The 15,082-nt window shown below is 40.8% G+C and overlaps 1 protein-coding gene across 1 annotated transcript in view; it reads left to right on the top strand.

Annotated features, from left to right (window-relative positions):
• The window catches only part of TSHZ1 (teashirt zinc finger homeobox 1), a 56,481-nt gene extending 50,401 nt beyond the window's left edge, over positions 1–6,080 (top strand). The window contains exon 2 of the mRNA XM_057366637.1: positions 1,485–6,080. Within this exon, the coding sequence (XP_057222620.1) occupies positions 1,485–4,669 (3,185 nt within the window). The 3' untranslated portion in view covers positions 4,670–6,080. The remainder of the gene's footprint in view (positions 1–1,484) is intronic.
• The last annotated feature ends 9,002 nt before the right edge of the window (positions 6,081–15,082 follow it).

Below are 15,082 nucleotides of genomic sequence, written 5' to 3'. Positions count from 1 at the left end.
AAAAAAGAGACATTTCAAAGAGCATTCATATTATAATGAAAGAAGATTCTTTTTATTTTTCAGAAAAGACATTTCAGAATATATTAGCAACTGTATACAAAAAGAAGCTCAACTTGTACTTATGCCCCCCCCCCCAACTGAAGAAGACCTCAGCTTTCTTAACATGATAATRCATATTTTCTTCATATCACATACGAGCAGAAATACCTCCTTCTTGCCTTTCTTTCAGTATTGTACCRTGGAAGGACACAGGACACATTTCAGCATCACTTGCTGCAGAGTTCACTTGACAAGGAGGCACTTTTTTATTCAGTTACTGAAAATTGTTCATAATCCATGTTTTCTACCTTGACRTTCTCATAAATGATCTACATTCCATTAGCATTGTTATTTTTTTAAGSTTCTTTTACAAAACTGGAGGGAAAYGTGTACARCTATGTTTTCTGCTTTGCAATGRAAGTGTACATTTATCACTTAGGTACATGTAAGTCACTTCTGTGAATTGAGCCTTTGGAGTAAATGTGTTTTGATGTAATGGCCATCTGCTCATGAATATCACATTTGGTAGTTTAACAAATAGTTTGATATAGATAAACACATAGTTTGGTGAGATCATATAGTTTCASAGATAGCTATGCAATAGCAAAGTTTTATATTTCCCATAAGCCAATAATCAAGCTGCAGTGGAGACTTCAATGTTTTTGATTTTTACTTTAAGAAATTAATTTCTAGTGTTTACTTCTACTTTCTGATGGCTTTTTTTTCCAAAATGGTAAATGCAGGACCCACATCTGATCATAGCAGGAGGCAAACTATATTCTATCCATTTCAGAGAGCAATCAGTCTGAGTTCTCTTTTCACCTTTCAAAAATGAAAGCTGTTCTGCTCCCAGATGGACGCAGTGCAGCCAGCCACCAGGAGACCCTGGGAACAGCTGACCTGACACTCTTGCCCTGTATGGCTTCATTAGTCAGGTATCAGTGACACAGAAATGGCCCCYGAAGCTGTAGCTAAAGCCAGTTTGCAAGAAAAGACAGAACTGACAAGATAGAGTTGGTCAAGYCAGTGATTCTGAGTGCTGTGGTCTGAGGGATGCAGGTCAGCTGCAACGTGTTMCACATACATATGTAGTGCAGTAAATATAGCTCAGTACCAGGCCATTTTTTAAGCTGATAAAAACTAGTTTAGTAGGCTCTTTGTTTGATTTTAGTTTTGATATTATGGTATTTACTGTGGTCCTGGCACATATTTTACCGCTGAAGTCAAAGTTTATTCTTCAGTATCACTGATATCAAACTGTAACAATGACAGAGTKCGTGGATTTATAGGAGGAGTGTGTGAGTGATGGTGAGTTTGGTTTTTTGGATGTATCTTCAAAATTTGTCTTCMTGGTTACTGTTTTTAGTGCAGAAGAGAGCCATGTAAAATGTGTGTGTTYGATAACTTTGTCTTGTTTCCTCCCCATCTCCCCTCCTGTATTTTAGCATATGTTCCTGAGGAAGAATTGAAAGCAGCAGAAATAGATGAAGACAGCGTGGAAGATGATGGGCTGTCTCTGGACATCCAGGAGAATGAGTATTTGTGCAATGAAGAAGCGGAGATCAAAGAGGCTCAAAGCTACCAGAACTCCCCAGTCAGCACTGCAACTAATCAGGATGCAGGCTATGGTTCGCCGTTTAGTGAAAACAGCGATCAGCTGGCCCATTTCAAAAGCACTTCCTCTAAAGAAGAGAAAGAGGATCCTCAGTGCACAGACAATGTTTCCTATCCACAGGACAGCTTGGCACAAATAAAAGCTGTGTATGCAAATTTGCTTTCAGAGACTTGCTGGTCCAGTTTAGCTTTGGACTTAAAGAAATCCAATCCAACCACCAGCAACAACGGAATCAGCCAGAATGAAAACACCACCAGTACTGATGCCAATGCCAATTCCCAGAGTACTTGTACTACTACTACCAACACTAGCACCAGTACAACCACCAGTAGTACCAGTAACAGTAATAGTAACAGTGGTGGCTCAGGTTATGACTGGCACCAAGCTGCATTAGCTAAAACTCTGCAGCAGACCTCATCATACGGACTTCTCCCAGAGCCGAGTCTCTTCAGCACAGTACAGCTTTACCGACARAACAATAAACTCTATGGGTCTGTGTTCACCGGTGCCAGCAAGTTCCGATGCAAAGACTGCAGCGCAGCCTAYGACACGCTGGTGGAGCTCACAGTGCACATGAATGAAACTGGACACTACCGTGATGACAACAGAGACAAAGAAGCTGATAAGACCAAGCGGTGGTCAAAACCTAGGAAACGATCGCTTATGGAAATGGAAGGTAAAGAGGATGCCCAGAAAGTKCTGAAGTGCATGTACTGTGGGCATTCGTTTGAGTCTTTGCAAGACCTCAGTGTCCATATGATAAAAACAAAGCATTACCAGAAAGTGCCTCTGAAGGAGCCAGTACCAGCCATCACCAAATTGGTCCCTTCTACCAAAAAGCGAGCACTTCAGGACTTGTCTTCACCTTGTTCACCTGAGCCAACAGGGATCACAGCAGAAGCTTCAYTGGGTGAGTCTGCAAAGGATCAGAAAACTGCCAACCCCTACGTGACTCCGAACAACCGCTATGGCTATCAAAATGGTGCTAGCTACACTTGGCAGTTTGAGGCACGCAAAGCCCAAATACTGAAGTGCATGGAATGTGGCAGTTCCCATGACACTTTGCAGCAGCTCACTGCTCACATGATGGTCACCGGTCATTTCTTGAAGGTGACCAATTCTGCGTCCAAAAAAGGCAAACAGCTGGTGTTGGACCCAGTGGTGGAGGAGAAAATACAGTCTATACCTCTTCCACCAACCACCCACACAAGGCTACCAGCCTCCAACATTAAAAAGCAGCCTGATTCCCCGGCGGGCTCCACAAACTCTGAGGAAAAGAAAGACCTAGAGAAGGAAAAGCTGGTGGTCACTGAAACAGAGAAAAAGATTAAGGAAGAGAGTGAGGACTCTACAGAGAAATTTGAGCCAACAACTTTGTATCAGTACCTCAGAGAGGAGGACCTAGATGATAGTCCTAAAGGCGGAATAGACATACTGAAATCCCTGGAGAACACAGTGACAACAGCCATCAGCAAAGCCCAGAATGGAGCCCCTTCCTGGGGAGGATATCCCAGTATTCATGCAGCTTACCAGCTCCCGGGAACAGTCAAACCCCTTCAGCCTGCRGTGCAGAGCGTTCAAATGCAGCCGTCCTACGCAAGCAGTGTGAAATCACTGTCGTCAGAACACAACGCGCTCATCCATTCCCCAGGCAATCTCACACCCCCGCCTCACAAGAGCAATGTATCTGCTATGGAGGAACTAGTCGAGAAAGTTACTGGTAAAATCAACGTGAAGAAGGAAGAGAAGCCTTTGGAGAAGGAGAAGAGTTCTCCAGTTAAACCCATGTCACCTGCTGCTAAAGAAAACAAAGACTTCCCCAAAGCAGAAGAAATAAATAGCAAACAGCAGCCAAAGAAGAGCTCTGAGTCAGAAGTTCAGAAGGTCAAAAAGGATAGTCCAGCAGAAGCACATACGCCAAATGGTACAGAGCCACTTAAAACAAAGGTTGCAAATGGCTGTAACAATTTAGGAATTATCACAGATCATTCACCTGAGCCATCCTTCATTAATCCATTGAGTGCTTTACAGTCCATTATGAATACCCACTTAGGCAAAATTTCTAAGCCTGTAAGCCCCTCTCTGGACCCTTTGGCCATGCTGTACAAAATTAGTAACAGCATGTTGGACAAACCCATTTACCCGACCACTCCAGTCAAGCAGGCTGACGCTATTGATCGGTATTACTATGAGAACAGCGATCAACCTATTGATTTAACAAAGTCCAAAAACAAGCCTCTTGTTTCCAGTGTGGCTGACTCTGCCTCGTCTCCGCTGAGGGAGAGTGCCCTGCTGGATATTTCCGATATGGTGAAGAACCTCACGGGCCGTTTGACACCCAAGTCTTCAACTCCCTCTACCGTGTCAGAGAAGTCTGATGCTGACGGGAGCAGTTTCGAGGAAGCTTTGGATGAACTGTCACCAGTACACAAGAGGAAGGGCAGGCAGTCCAACTGGAACCCTCAGCATCTTCTGATCCTTCAAGCCCAGTTTGCTTCCAGCTTGAGGGAGACCCCAGAAGGCAAATACATTATGTCGGACCTMGGTCCACAAGAGCGGGTACACATCTCTAAGTTTACTGGTCTTTCCATGACCACAATTAGCCACTGGCTGGCCAATGTGAAGTATCAGTTAAGGAGGACAGGTGGAACTAAATTTTTAAAGAACTTGGACACAGGACATCCTGTTTTCTTTTGCAATGATTGTGCCTCTCAGTTCAGGACTGCTTCTACATACATAAGTCACTTAGAGACACACCTAGGGTTTAGTTTGAAGGATCTGTCAAAGTTGCCACTTAATCAGATTCAAGAACAGCAGAATGTTTCTAAAGTCCTCRCAAACAAGACTTTGGGCTCACTTGGAATTGCCGAGGAGGACTTAGGCTCCACATTCCAGTGTAAGCTCTGTAACCGAACTTTTGCAAGCAAGCATGCAGTCAAACTGCACCTTAGTAAAACACATGGCAAGTCCCCAGAGGACCATCTGATCTATGTAACTGAGTTAGAAAAACAATAGCGTCCAGGTAAGCAGCCARGTATGCAAGTGACCACAGGAACATTGCACTAAACTTCTTCATAGTACTGCACTAGGCCTGACCTGAGCCTCTGAAATCAGTCTTACTTTTGTTGCTGAACTGCCTATCTGGACCTTGGTTTTTCTTACACTTATTTTGTAGTTATATTTATATGCTCTTTGTCTGATCTGTGCATGGTTATTTTTTTGTTTCTGTTTTTATTTTTTGTGAGTCAAAGTCTGACCTTTATTTTCAACATCTGTCCTTGATGTTAAGCTATCTTTTGTAGAATATAGTGGGAGACACTATTGAGAGACATTAATTTAGCCGTAAAGAAAGACACAAAGAACAATGATAAAGAGACATCCTAAAATTACAAAGTTGCCATGACAATAAAGGTCACAGAACCTGGTAGTGTCAAGTTTTAACCCTCTGAGAACTGTAATAGCATTTCTGTGCCTTTCCCAGTGACTAAATAAGTGAATAAGGAAAAACAAAACAAAATAAAAGGCTTAAAGGCATTTTGTTCAAATAAAAGCTGTGTCAGAAGCAGGACTTTTTTTTTTTAATGAATGAGCTTCTTTTTATTTTTTTTTAATGCAGAACTGGTTTGTGAAGATATTGTGCATGCAGTCCTTGGAAGAAGGAGAGCTGTGTAGTACTCAAGGGGTTAGGAAGCCACAACTGTATAGGTTAAATAATAATTTAAAAAAAAGCAAACCAAGTTGCCACTATGCCCAAACCCTCTGGATGCTGAGAATTGCCACTTTTTGGCAAAAAAAAAAAAAAAGTATGCAAGCTGTTATTTAAAACAAATGTAAAAATGCTCTTTTCTTTCCTTTATTTTTTTTTTCTGTAAAATACTGCAGTTTATAGTTATTTACAAATGTTAAGCTTTGGTACAAGCTGACCTTTCTATAGTGTGCTGCATTGGTAAATGAAAACAAAAAAAAAAATGGGGCAAATGTTGGATTCTGTTCCTTGTAAATTGCCAGCATCAGCTTAAAAAATACATGTTACATATCGTACCATTTTAAACTGTTCAACTTTCTTTGTACCTTCTGGCTGTATGCTTTCTCTTTTAACTTTTTATATTGTCATTTTATATTCGATTTCTGTGTATATAATGTAAAACCTCACTTTTTGAATAAAATTTAGTTCCTGCAGCTTGATATAAATAGAGGAATTTTACTGGCACCTGCATCTTTCCAGATGCATGTACTTAAAGGAACTATCTGACAAAAAAAATAAATAAATAAAAATAAAGCAAGCAATGCACTATGAATTATACATTTTGATGTTTTATCATTAATATTGTACAGTACATTTTGGTTCACACAATTAAATCCACTGTTTTCTCAAGTGTAAAATAAACCCACATGCAGTTCTTGATTTACATACATTGTCATGTCGTCATTATATTGCCTTTGAGGTGTTATTCCAGCTATAAGAGGCATCGTTTATATAATCAACCAGCGAAGATCTATTTGAAATCATCTCTCGTGATCTGTGTGCTGACGTGTCTCGCTCGAAGCCGTAATGCTGGTAACCTCCTGGAAGAGATTTGCAGCAGGTACGCGCTGGGAAAGSTACAGAGCCAGAGCAGCAAGGGGCATTCTGCTCCTCACTGGGGCACAAGAGGGGTTGCAAAGGTTTTGGCCAAGTTAATTTCCCTATGCTGTGTGACTGTACCTGTAGCCATTTTCTGTGTGCATTCAAAGGCCGTCTCTCGCTCCCTCCCTTCTCTGGTGAAGCACATTTTGATTTCAAGTTTCGTAGTCAGAGGCTGTGGCTCCTGCCCCTGCCGTCTGTTGGATGCCGCAGTGCTGCCTTTCTGGCAGCAGTGAAGACCTCAGAGGCTTTGACACCAGTTTTTACTTACAGTACAAGGAGGCAGACCTGTGTTTCTCTGTACTTTTTAAATATTGCATTTTGAGGTAAGCTGAGTGCTATCATATCAGGTGTTTCCCTTAATCTTTATTTCTGTTCTGTTGAATGCAGATGTCATTTAGAATGTAAAAGAGAGCTGTCAGAGCCTTCACTTCTCTATCTCCTGAGTGCTTTGACAGTTACAGTGTATGAAAGGCTGGGATCTGGTATCCATTACACTTTTTGGAGGGGCTATTAAATATGAGGACCTAGAGGGGTTTGCTTTCACATGGTATTAGTGATACTATTGTGTTATATACTTCTGTGTATGTATGTATATTTTGGTTTCTTCTCAATTCTTCTGAAAATAATTGACGTATGAAGTCTTCACTTCCAAATACAGCAGGRTTAGACATTTAATCTTTACTTTAGCTGCAACTCTAGAAATATCCATGCAYTGTTCTGTTCTCTGTAAAAGCCTATCAGGTGCAGGTCAGTTACATTTACATGGTGCTTCTAAGTAGTTCAGGAAAGTGCCATGAGGGTTTTTTAAAATGTCCCTTACTTTCTTTGCTGCTAACTACCTGTGTCCTTCTGGGGATCTAGCCATTTAGACATTTCAGTTCAATTACTGGATGATTATGTGCTTTGGGCCCAAGGGGTGGTGAGGAAGAAAAACAGTCAGGCCTATGGCCATAATACAGAGTCTTTAAATAATAACCCTTTGAAGTTTTGTTTACTTTCCCACAGGCCTGCAAACATGTGATTATAAAATATGCTATAGTACTTTGCAGTAGTGGGTGAAAAGGTTGAAAGGGAGAAATAATAGCTCTAAAGTGGGTTTGAATCTAATGTAAATCCATTAAAACTGATTTTGAAACACGGCATGTAAAGTGAGTTCTCAACACCAGGTGACTCCCTCGAGAGGTGTTTATGACATTGCTAAATCCGTTCAGTTCTGATAGCTTCAGAATTGGACAATCACTCATCATCTGTGCCACTGTCTGAAGAAAGTCCATTTAGAATAAACCAGAGGCTTTACCTGGTGACTATGCTGATGTAACACTTTCTATGACTGAAATATGGAGTAGGTGAAAATTGGAGGGCTCTGATGGTTCACCTGCTTAAGAAAATGAAGTACAGTGACAGTACGATCTTTATTATTTGGATTTTTGCCACTTTTGTTTGAATATTGTATTTCAGAAAAAAAAATCCTTTTTAAAAAAGAAATTGCACAGTTTAAAACAGTTATTCTTTTTCCCAGAGATTTTGTTTTTTTTGTTTGTTTTTTTTTGGTTTTTTTTTGTTTTTTTTAATATTTCAATAAGATTGCAACAAAAGCAAGTTTGTACTATTCTGCAAATATCTCATAAAGCTGGTGGATGGAAGAGACCACACAGCCTTTTAGGACTGATCTTGAAGAAAAGAAACCTAAGAGCTTTAAACCTCATTGTAGTCTCTGTAAGCCTGTATACCTGTTTTGTGATGTATGCAAAATCCACTGTGTCTGATTATTTTCAGAAATGTATAAAGCTCATCTTTTTCAGCATTACATTGCTGGTGTTCACACCTTTGCTTGTATCTGTTCTCAGAGCGGAAGATCTTGGTTTGCCTATTTTCACATGTTGATTTCTGCTTCGGTGCATTTTTCTATATTGCTGTTTCAAAGCTGGTGCAAACCGCTGGAAATTTGGGAGATCTGTGTACTGATGACGTTAGTCCTGAATGAAATGACCTTTTATTTTTTTTTTTTTAATAGCATTTAGTGGGTTATTCACTAATGTCTTCTGCAACATAACTTTGTTATGGCTTTCTCAGAATGGTTACACTGGTAATAATGATGCCAAATACAATCTGTCCTTTTTGTGGAAGCCACTAAAATGCAATTGCAATTAAGTATAAAGGCATAAAATACACATATTATCTTGTGTTAGACTAATCAAGGCGCAGTGCATCAGCTTTTGCTTTCATTTTCCAAAGCCATCTCAAATTTGAGCACGTGATATTCTCTAAATAATATGGCAGGGGTCCTGGTTAGGAGTCCTCCAAGGAGAGGCCAGTTTCCATGTGGAGTGTTCTTGCAGCTCYGTAGGTGTTGGTCTCCTGGCTGATACAGTATTGAGTTACTCTCCCAGCATGAAAGTAGCRGGAAGTGGGATTTCACCATCTGTTCACTGAAATTTAAAAGCAGGGTCCTTTTCTGTCCATGGATGAGAACAGAATGCTAACCCAAATTCWCTGGCCAGATAGTAATCTATATAAACATTATTCCTCCAAATTTTTGTTTTCCCTGCTCTTCTGATTGAGTTTCTTCTCATAATGTTTCATGGGGCTTTGTATAGTTTCTCTTCATCACTGTGTGTACTCAGCTTTGTCCTACAGGTAGGTGGAGAGACCACTTTGGGATGAAARATGCTATTCTAAGTAGAAGGTGATATCACAGCAAAGTGAAAATATTAGTATCCAAAACTGGATGTATTGTAAAGAAAGGAGAACATTTTACAAGTCTAGATGAYGCACATTACCTGAGGTTAGTATAATTTAGGAACTGTTCTTCTTTATCCCATATCTTCATTAGCTCTGTTTTTTGGCTGGTGATACACTAAAACTGATKTTAGCATAGTTTAGCACCAAGAGGTCAGCACTGCAAACACTGACACATAGCCAATGGACCTAGTTATTTTCAGACAACCAATATTAGAATATACAATGATTAGAAAAGCTGTAGACATTCCCACTGGGCATGACAAGATCAAGTTACTCTGTTGTGAAGATACCTTTATTTTTAAAAACACTTCTTCAGTTCTGTCCAGTGGCCTGCTGAATCAGATCAGCATGGTCAAAATGGATCTAGCAAAGTTTTATTGTAACTACTGTAGTTGTTACCTGTTTTTTTCTTTTGTTTTCCCTGTGAAAAATAAAAAGTTTAAATTTGATTAGTTATAGCCAGTTTGTCAGGATTTGAATGTTTTTTACTTCTGGATAAACTTCTTAGTGCATAAAATTCAGGGAAAATTAATGGTTAAAAATATTAGTTCTTTTAAGGAAGCAGTTCTCAAACTAAATATTTCAGGGCACAATGTGTTGACCATCACTACAGCTTAAATTGGAACAAATTTAATATAGTGAGAGTGTACTGCATTTCTGTCCAGAGTGGCTGTGTCAGCATTGCCTGAAGTTTCAGGTTAAAGCCTGACAGGTTCCTGACCAGGCTTGTCAGATGTAGGACACCTGTGGTTAAATGCCACATGGTCACTTGAGGAAGGAAGGTTGGAGTCTGGTTGCCTGCAACCCATCTGCTCTTGTAGGAGTCCAGAGCTGATTCATTTGCTCAAAACAGCATACATTATGAAATCTTAAAAGCTGGTGGGATGCATTAGGCAAATACAGGCCAGCCTTCAGGGTCATGCAGATGGAAGTCACTTCTCTTGGTATACATGACAACTTGTCCAAAGCCACCTCTGTGAGAGAGCGTCCAAACTGAAGTTTGTATTAGAGCTTGTTGAGCCATGGAAGTGGAATGGCACCWGTATTTCCTACCCAAAAGGTGACACCCATGATGGTGGAATCCAGAAAGCCACATGCCACAAGTCACACAGTCAGAAACAGTGCCCAGAGCTCATGACCAGCAGCTAGAGGTCTAGCCACTAGAGCATGCTCTTGGGCACAGTTCCTTACTCCCAGAAGACTCATCATAGAACAAGTAGTTGAGTAGAGTCCAGTATGATCTGGAGTGAAAGATTCAATAGCTAAGAGCAAGCAGTTTCTTTCAAGTTAGTTCACTAGTGGACTGGTAGGTGCTAAATCAGTTTGGCAAAATGTATTAACTTGCCAACTGGCACTTCAGCTTYATTATACCATACTGTGTATCATCATGGTCAGAATCCTTTCATCCCTTGACTTTCCTTTCAGCAAAGTTTGGATACTCAAGCCTGAACAGTGATGAGGCCAAATATCAGTCCTGCTGATTTACTTAAAATTACAAGTATTTTTGTTTTTGAATGGCAGGATAGGTTGCTTCATCTTGGAACTGGCTATTGTCTTCAGGTACAGAATCAGATCAGATTGGATCAGATGCCATTTGCCCYATTCTGCAGCTAGTGGAGACCATTGCTGTAAACTCCTGAAGATAGTCTCTGTCAATGAAACCCAGCTAGGAAAAAAGCAATTTCTGCCATTTTCTTTCCCCCAGGAACTGCCCATTGTATCGGCACATGCAAAAAAAATGTGGTTTAACACGAGCCTTTCTGAGCAGCAGTGTTCTGTCAAAACTAGCTGCCTTCTTCAAGTCCTGGTTAGGCTTAGTTTATCACTGCACACTTCCAATGTGCAGAATCGTATTTGTTGTCATGGAAGCACTGCTGCAGGTTCAGTGTCAAGAGCATYATCTTCTCCTGCTCTCCGCCCAGCCTCCAGCATTGCAAGGAAAACTGGCAGAGCGGCTCTGCAAGTCACTACTGCTCTACAAAGTGTTGGAGAGTGGACTGAGAGGGAGAGGAACAGGATAGCAGGGGATTTTGGTCTTGATAAACCATTTCAGTGTTTTATGTTTTAAGAAATGTCTCTTCATTTATATRACTCTTCACTCTAGCCTTAACCCACCATGCATGGCAATACAAGAAGTGGCTCTTGAAAATGCTGCCCTTTGGCTTCAGGGTCTTTGACATCTAATTTCTTAGTACTTATAAAGGTGAAAAAGTTGTGTGGTAGATCACTTGTGTTCATCTCATGTTCCAAGTGAGGCTAGACCCATTGTRGGTAGGATGTGAGATTCATTAATGGTATAAGTCACTCCCTAGGCATTTTCATTCTGGACTTTTTTTCTCAATTTAGACCAAAGTACTTTGGAAACAATTTAAGCCAAACTGGAAAAAGACACTTTTATTCTTTAAYAAGAAAAACTACCCAGGGCTGCTGAGGCAGGAACACTGTAATGCTTCCAGTGTAACTATAATGGTTGAACTGGAAAATTCTGCCAGTAAACAAGCTTTAAGTTTATTAATGTGCAAATGCTGTCTCTAAAAAGCACTTTCAGACTCAGACACTGCCCACAACTGGTATATTTCTTCCTAGTCCAGGGTCAAATGCACTCAGCATGTTTGCAGTGGGCATACTGTATTAATATTTACATGTAGTAAGTATCTGAATGTGTAGCATGATGATAAAGTGTGGTTTGGGGAGGCACTGTGTGTCTTTATGTTCAAGGGAGGGTTGTATTGTTGGCTGTCTCCAAGGTGCTACCTTGCTAAAGTTTGTGGCATTTARCATTAACTGTCTGTTATTTCTTGTCACCACTTTTCTGTGGCGGGATAATGTGAAAAATTAGATCGCTTTGCTCTAAAAAAAGGCAGCAAGTCTAGACTTAACATTGCATGGGGATCCTCAGCCCAARTTTTGGTGGTTGGTGAGTGTCACATTTCACATTTTTAAGTGTGCTTTGACAACTGGGAGTCTGGAAAAGTGCAAAGAAGAAATAGGACTCAGGAATGACTAAGAATGGATCTAATGATCAGCAGCCATCAGATGGGTAAAAGCAGCACAAAAAAAGAATTGGAGCTTGGACATACAGAAGGACAAGGTGGGGAAAAGACATAATAGAAGAATAATTGCTATTAGYGAGAGCAGATGTCAGGGATTTTCAAAGCCAGGACTGAGAGGGGTGAAAAGGGAAAGGCTGGAAGGCCTGTTTGCCTGTTAGGAGACAAAAGGGGACCAAGCAAGGTAAAAGCTCAAAGGAGCTCAGTGCTGGGAGATTTAAGCATGCCTGAGTGATGTTTGGGAACCTCTCTGACCTCCCACAAAAAACATGGAATGAGGCTGAATTTGTCTCAGGGTTTTGTAGTGGACAGCTGAAATATTTAATGTAAAGACTTCACAGGATTGTCTGTTCAAAAGCTGGGGGGTCAGGGAGAAGGAAGCGAGATAAGGAAGGGAGCCTGAGCAAAGAGTTTGAGTGAAGTATGATGATGAGGGCCCTTAGTGTTGCATAAGATGGGGAGAGGAGCAGAGAGGAAAGCTTTGCATGGGGAAAACTTAATAGTTGTTTTGTTGCTGGCAGTTGGGTTTTTTCTCACTTCAGTCTTTCTAAGAGCAGAAACTACATCAAATTTGTATTGTAACAGCAATCAGAATCCAAGACCCTGAGTATGCTGGTTGCTGTGAAAACATACACTCACARTAGTTGCCACCTCATTTAAGACAAGACATAAGGAGTGTAAAAGCCATCAGAAACAGGGGAGAAGATGGCGCAATTTCATAGGCTACGGGTGTACATAAATCGAGTGCTTCTGAGTCATTTAATTTTTAAATACTTTATAATAGATGTGCTACAGTCTCTACTGGCCATCCACCTAGCTGCTTGCAGTTGGCAACTTCACTATTGATATCTGGGCATCATTTTAAGTGAGCACTTAAGGTTGAGTATCAAGGGAAGGTATTTATAGTTTCAGCAGAGTGGGTTGATAGCTATTCCAGCCCCAGATGGGAATTGGGTTACATGACAGATCAGGCTGCCTTCCAATTTTATCCAATACTAGCGATAAGGGGAGGGGGGAGGGAGGACAGCTGCAACCGTATAGTCCTTCTAGGGTTAAAGATCCTAATGCTTTAAAGAGAATGTCTAAAAGAAAATTTCTTTCTGAAATAATTTATGGAAATGCCGTGCTCCCTTTGAAGGTTCCATGTCACTGCATGGCACTACGCAATGTTCTCTTTCTTCACCTGTCAGGCAAGGACCACCTCGAAGAGTCTCACTGCTGATTACTAGTTAATTGTCATTAATAAGTGACAACTGACATTATGGGGGCTTAATGCAGAGAGAACAGAAAAGAGCCACAGATATTCTAATGAGCTGACTCCTACGTGCCCTCTATTGTTGTCGAAAATGAGGAGCTGTCGTCATTGTTCAGGAGATGGGCTTCAATTGCTCTGGAAAAATATTCTCTTTTAATTTCTTTATGCATAGATAATTCCTGGTGCACTCTCTCTCCCTCTCTCCGTCTGTCTCTTGCTCTTTCTTTCTCTCTCATACACACACACACACAGACACACACACACCTTTCTGTGAAAGCAGTGAAAACTTCCACGGATGACAYACAATATGTATTAAGATACAGTAAAGCTTTTTAAAGTACTTTGATTCAGGCACACACACAGGCAAGCCTACATGCACACACATACATACAGACTATCTGCACATAAATGCAAATCACCAAAATGATTATTTAATTTTTAAGATGCAGGAAAGAAGTAGACACAGATAACTCCACTAAGGAAAGGAACCAGAAGGAGATGGTCAAGATTATAGGAGCTGATGTATGAAGTCAGGATTGGGAAAGTCCTGTTCTGTCCCTAGTATGAGGAATTTTGAAGTGATGGCAAGGAGCACATACAGATTTCAGATACAGGTACCTAAAATTAGGCTCTTGATCTTAATTTTAATAGTAGCTTAATGACTTGATGATTTTCAAAACTGTCAAACAGGCAGGAGCTCCCTGGGAGGCGGTGGTGGCTGCGGATGCTCAACACTGCCTGCTGAAAGTCAAAACTGTTCTTTGCACACTTTTGGAAAATCTCAGCCAGCAGAGGGCCAGAAATTTGGGGGAGATGATTTAATGAGGCAACAAACTCCTGGTTGCATTTACTGAAAAGTAGGAGTTCTGCTTACAGTAGACAAGCATGATCAATCCAGGATAATCTTGCTTCTGTGCAATGCCAGAWGAAATGTATGCATACACGTAAAAGAGACTCTCTACCTTTGCAGGTTAGAGATAAACAGGGTTCTGAGGGTACTGCTGGCAACCATAACCAGGAACATTTCAAAAAGTCAGGAAATCACCCATGATTCTCGAGATAAAAACTCAGGTGAAACAAGCAAAAGCCAGAGGTGTTGTTGATGATGAGGCCAGCTTCTCCTACCARTTTTGGAGCAACACAACCACCTGCATCAAATCTCTTAAGTATGGACAGTACTTGAGATCTAAATTGTAGAAGAGGAATTTCCTGTTTTTACCAATATCCAAGAGTTTCTGTTCTGCAACAATAAATTTCATAACTGTATTGCTCTCTAACAGTTAAGGCTKTGTGGGTTTGCCTGAGAAGTGGCTTAGGCAGCGTCTTTCAACAACCTGCACAAAGGGGAGAACCCATCATTTTACGGGGAATTTCATTTTGATTGCATAGCTCGAGTTTAAAACTCAAGACTTATAGGAAAGAAAATGAAAATGAGATGCCTCTCATATTGTGTTCAGAGCAAAGACATTCATTAGCATACTCTGTCTTTCTGCCTGCCAAGGCCCAAACAAAAGATACAGTCTGGAACAATGGCCTGAAATGAGGAACACAACCAAAGCAGCCATGCAGGAAGCCTGCTGTTTCCCATGATTTGGGGACCTGAGGCCAATGTACAGTGTCCTGAGAAGATGTGTGGAAGTGGAAAATGCCTCAAATGACAGTAGGTATGTTTGGTTTTTTTTTTTTTTTTTAATGCTGGGCTTCCCACTGTGAAGTCAACAGATACCATGTCTTACATTGCCATAGTGCAACTT

This window comes from Malurus melanocephalus, unplaced genomic scaffold (genome assembly GCF_030028575.1).
Source record: "Malurus melanocephalus ecotype Western Australia unplaced genomic scaffold, MMel_1.1 scaffold_69, whole genome shotgun sequence".
Taxonomy (NCBI): Eukaryota; Metazoa; Chordata; class Aves; order Passeriformes; family Maluridae; genus Malurus; species Malurus melanocephalus.
Note: the sequence above shows the minus strand (reverse complement) of the source record. Positions and strands in the feature narration are given on the sequence as shown.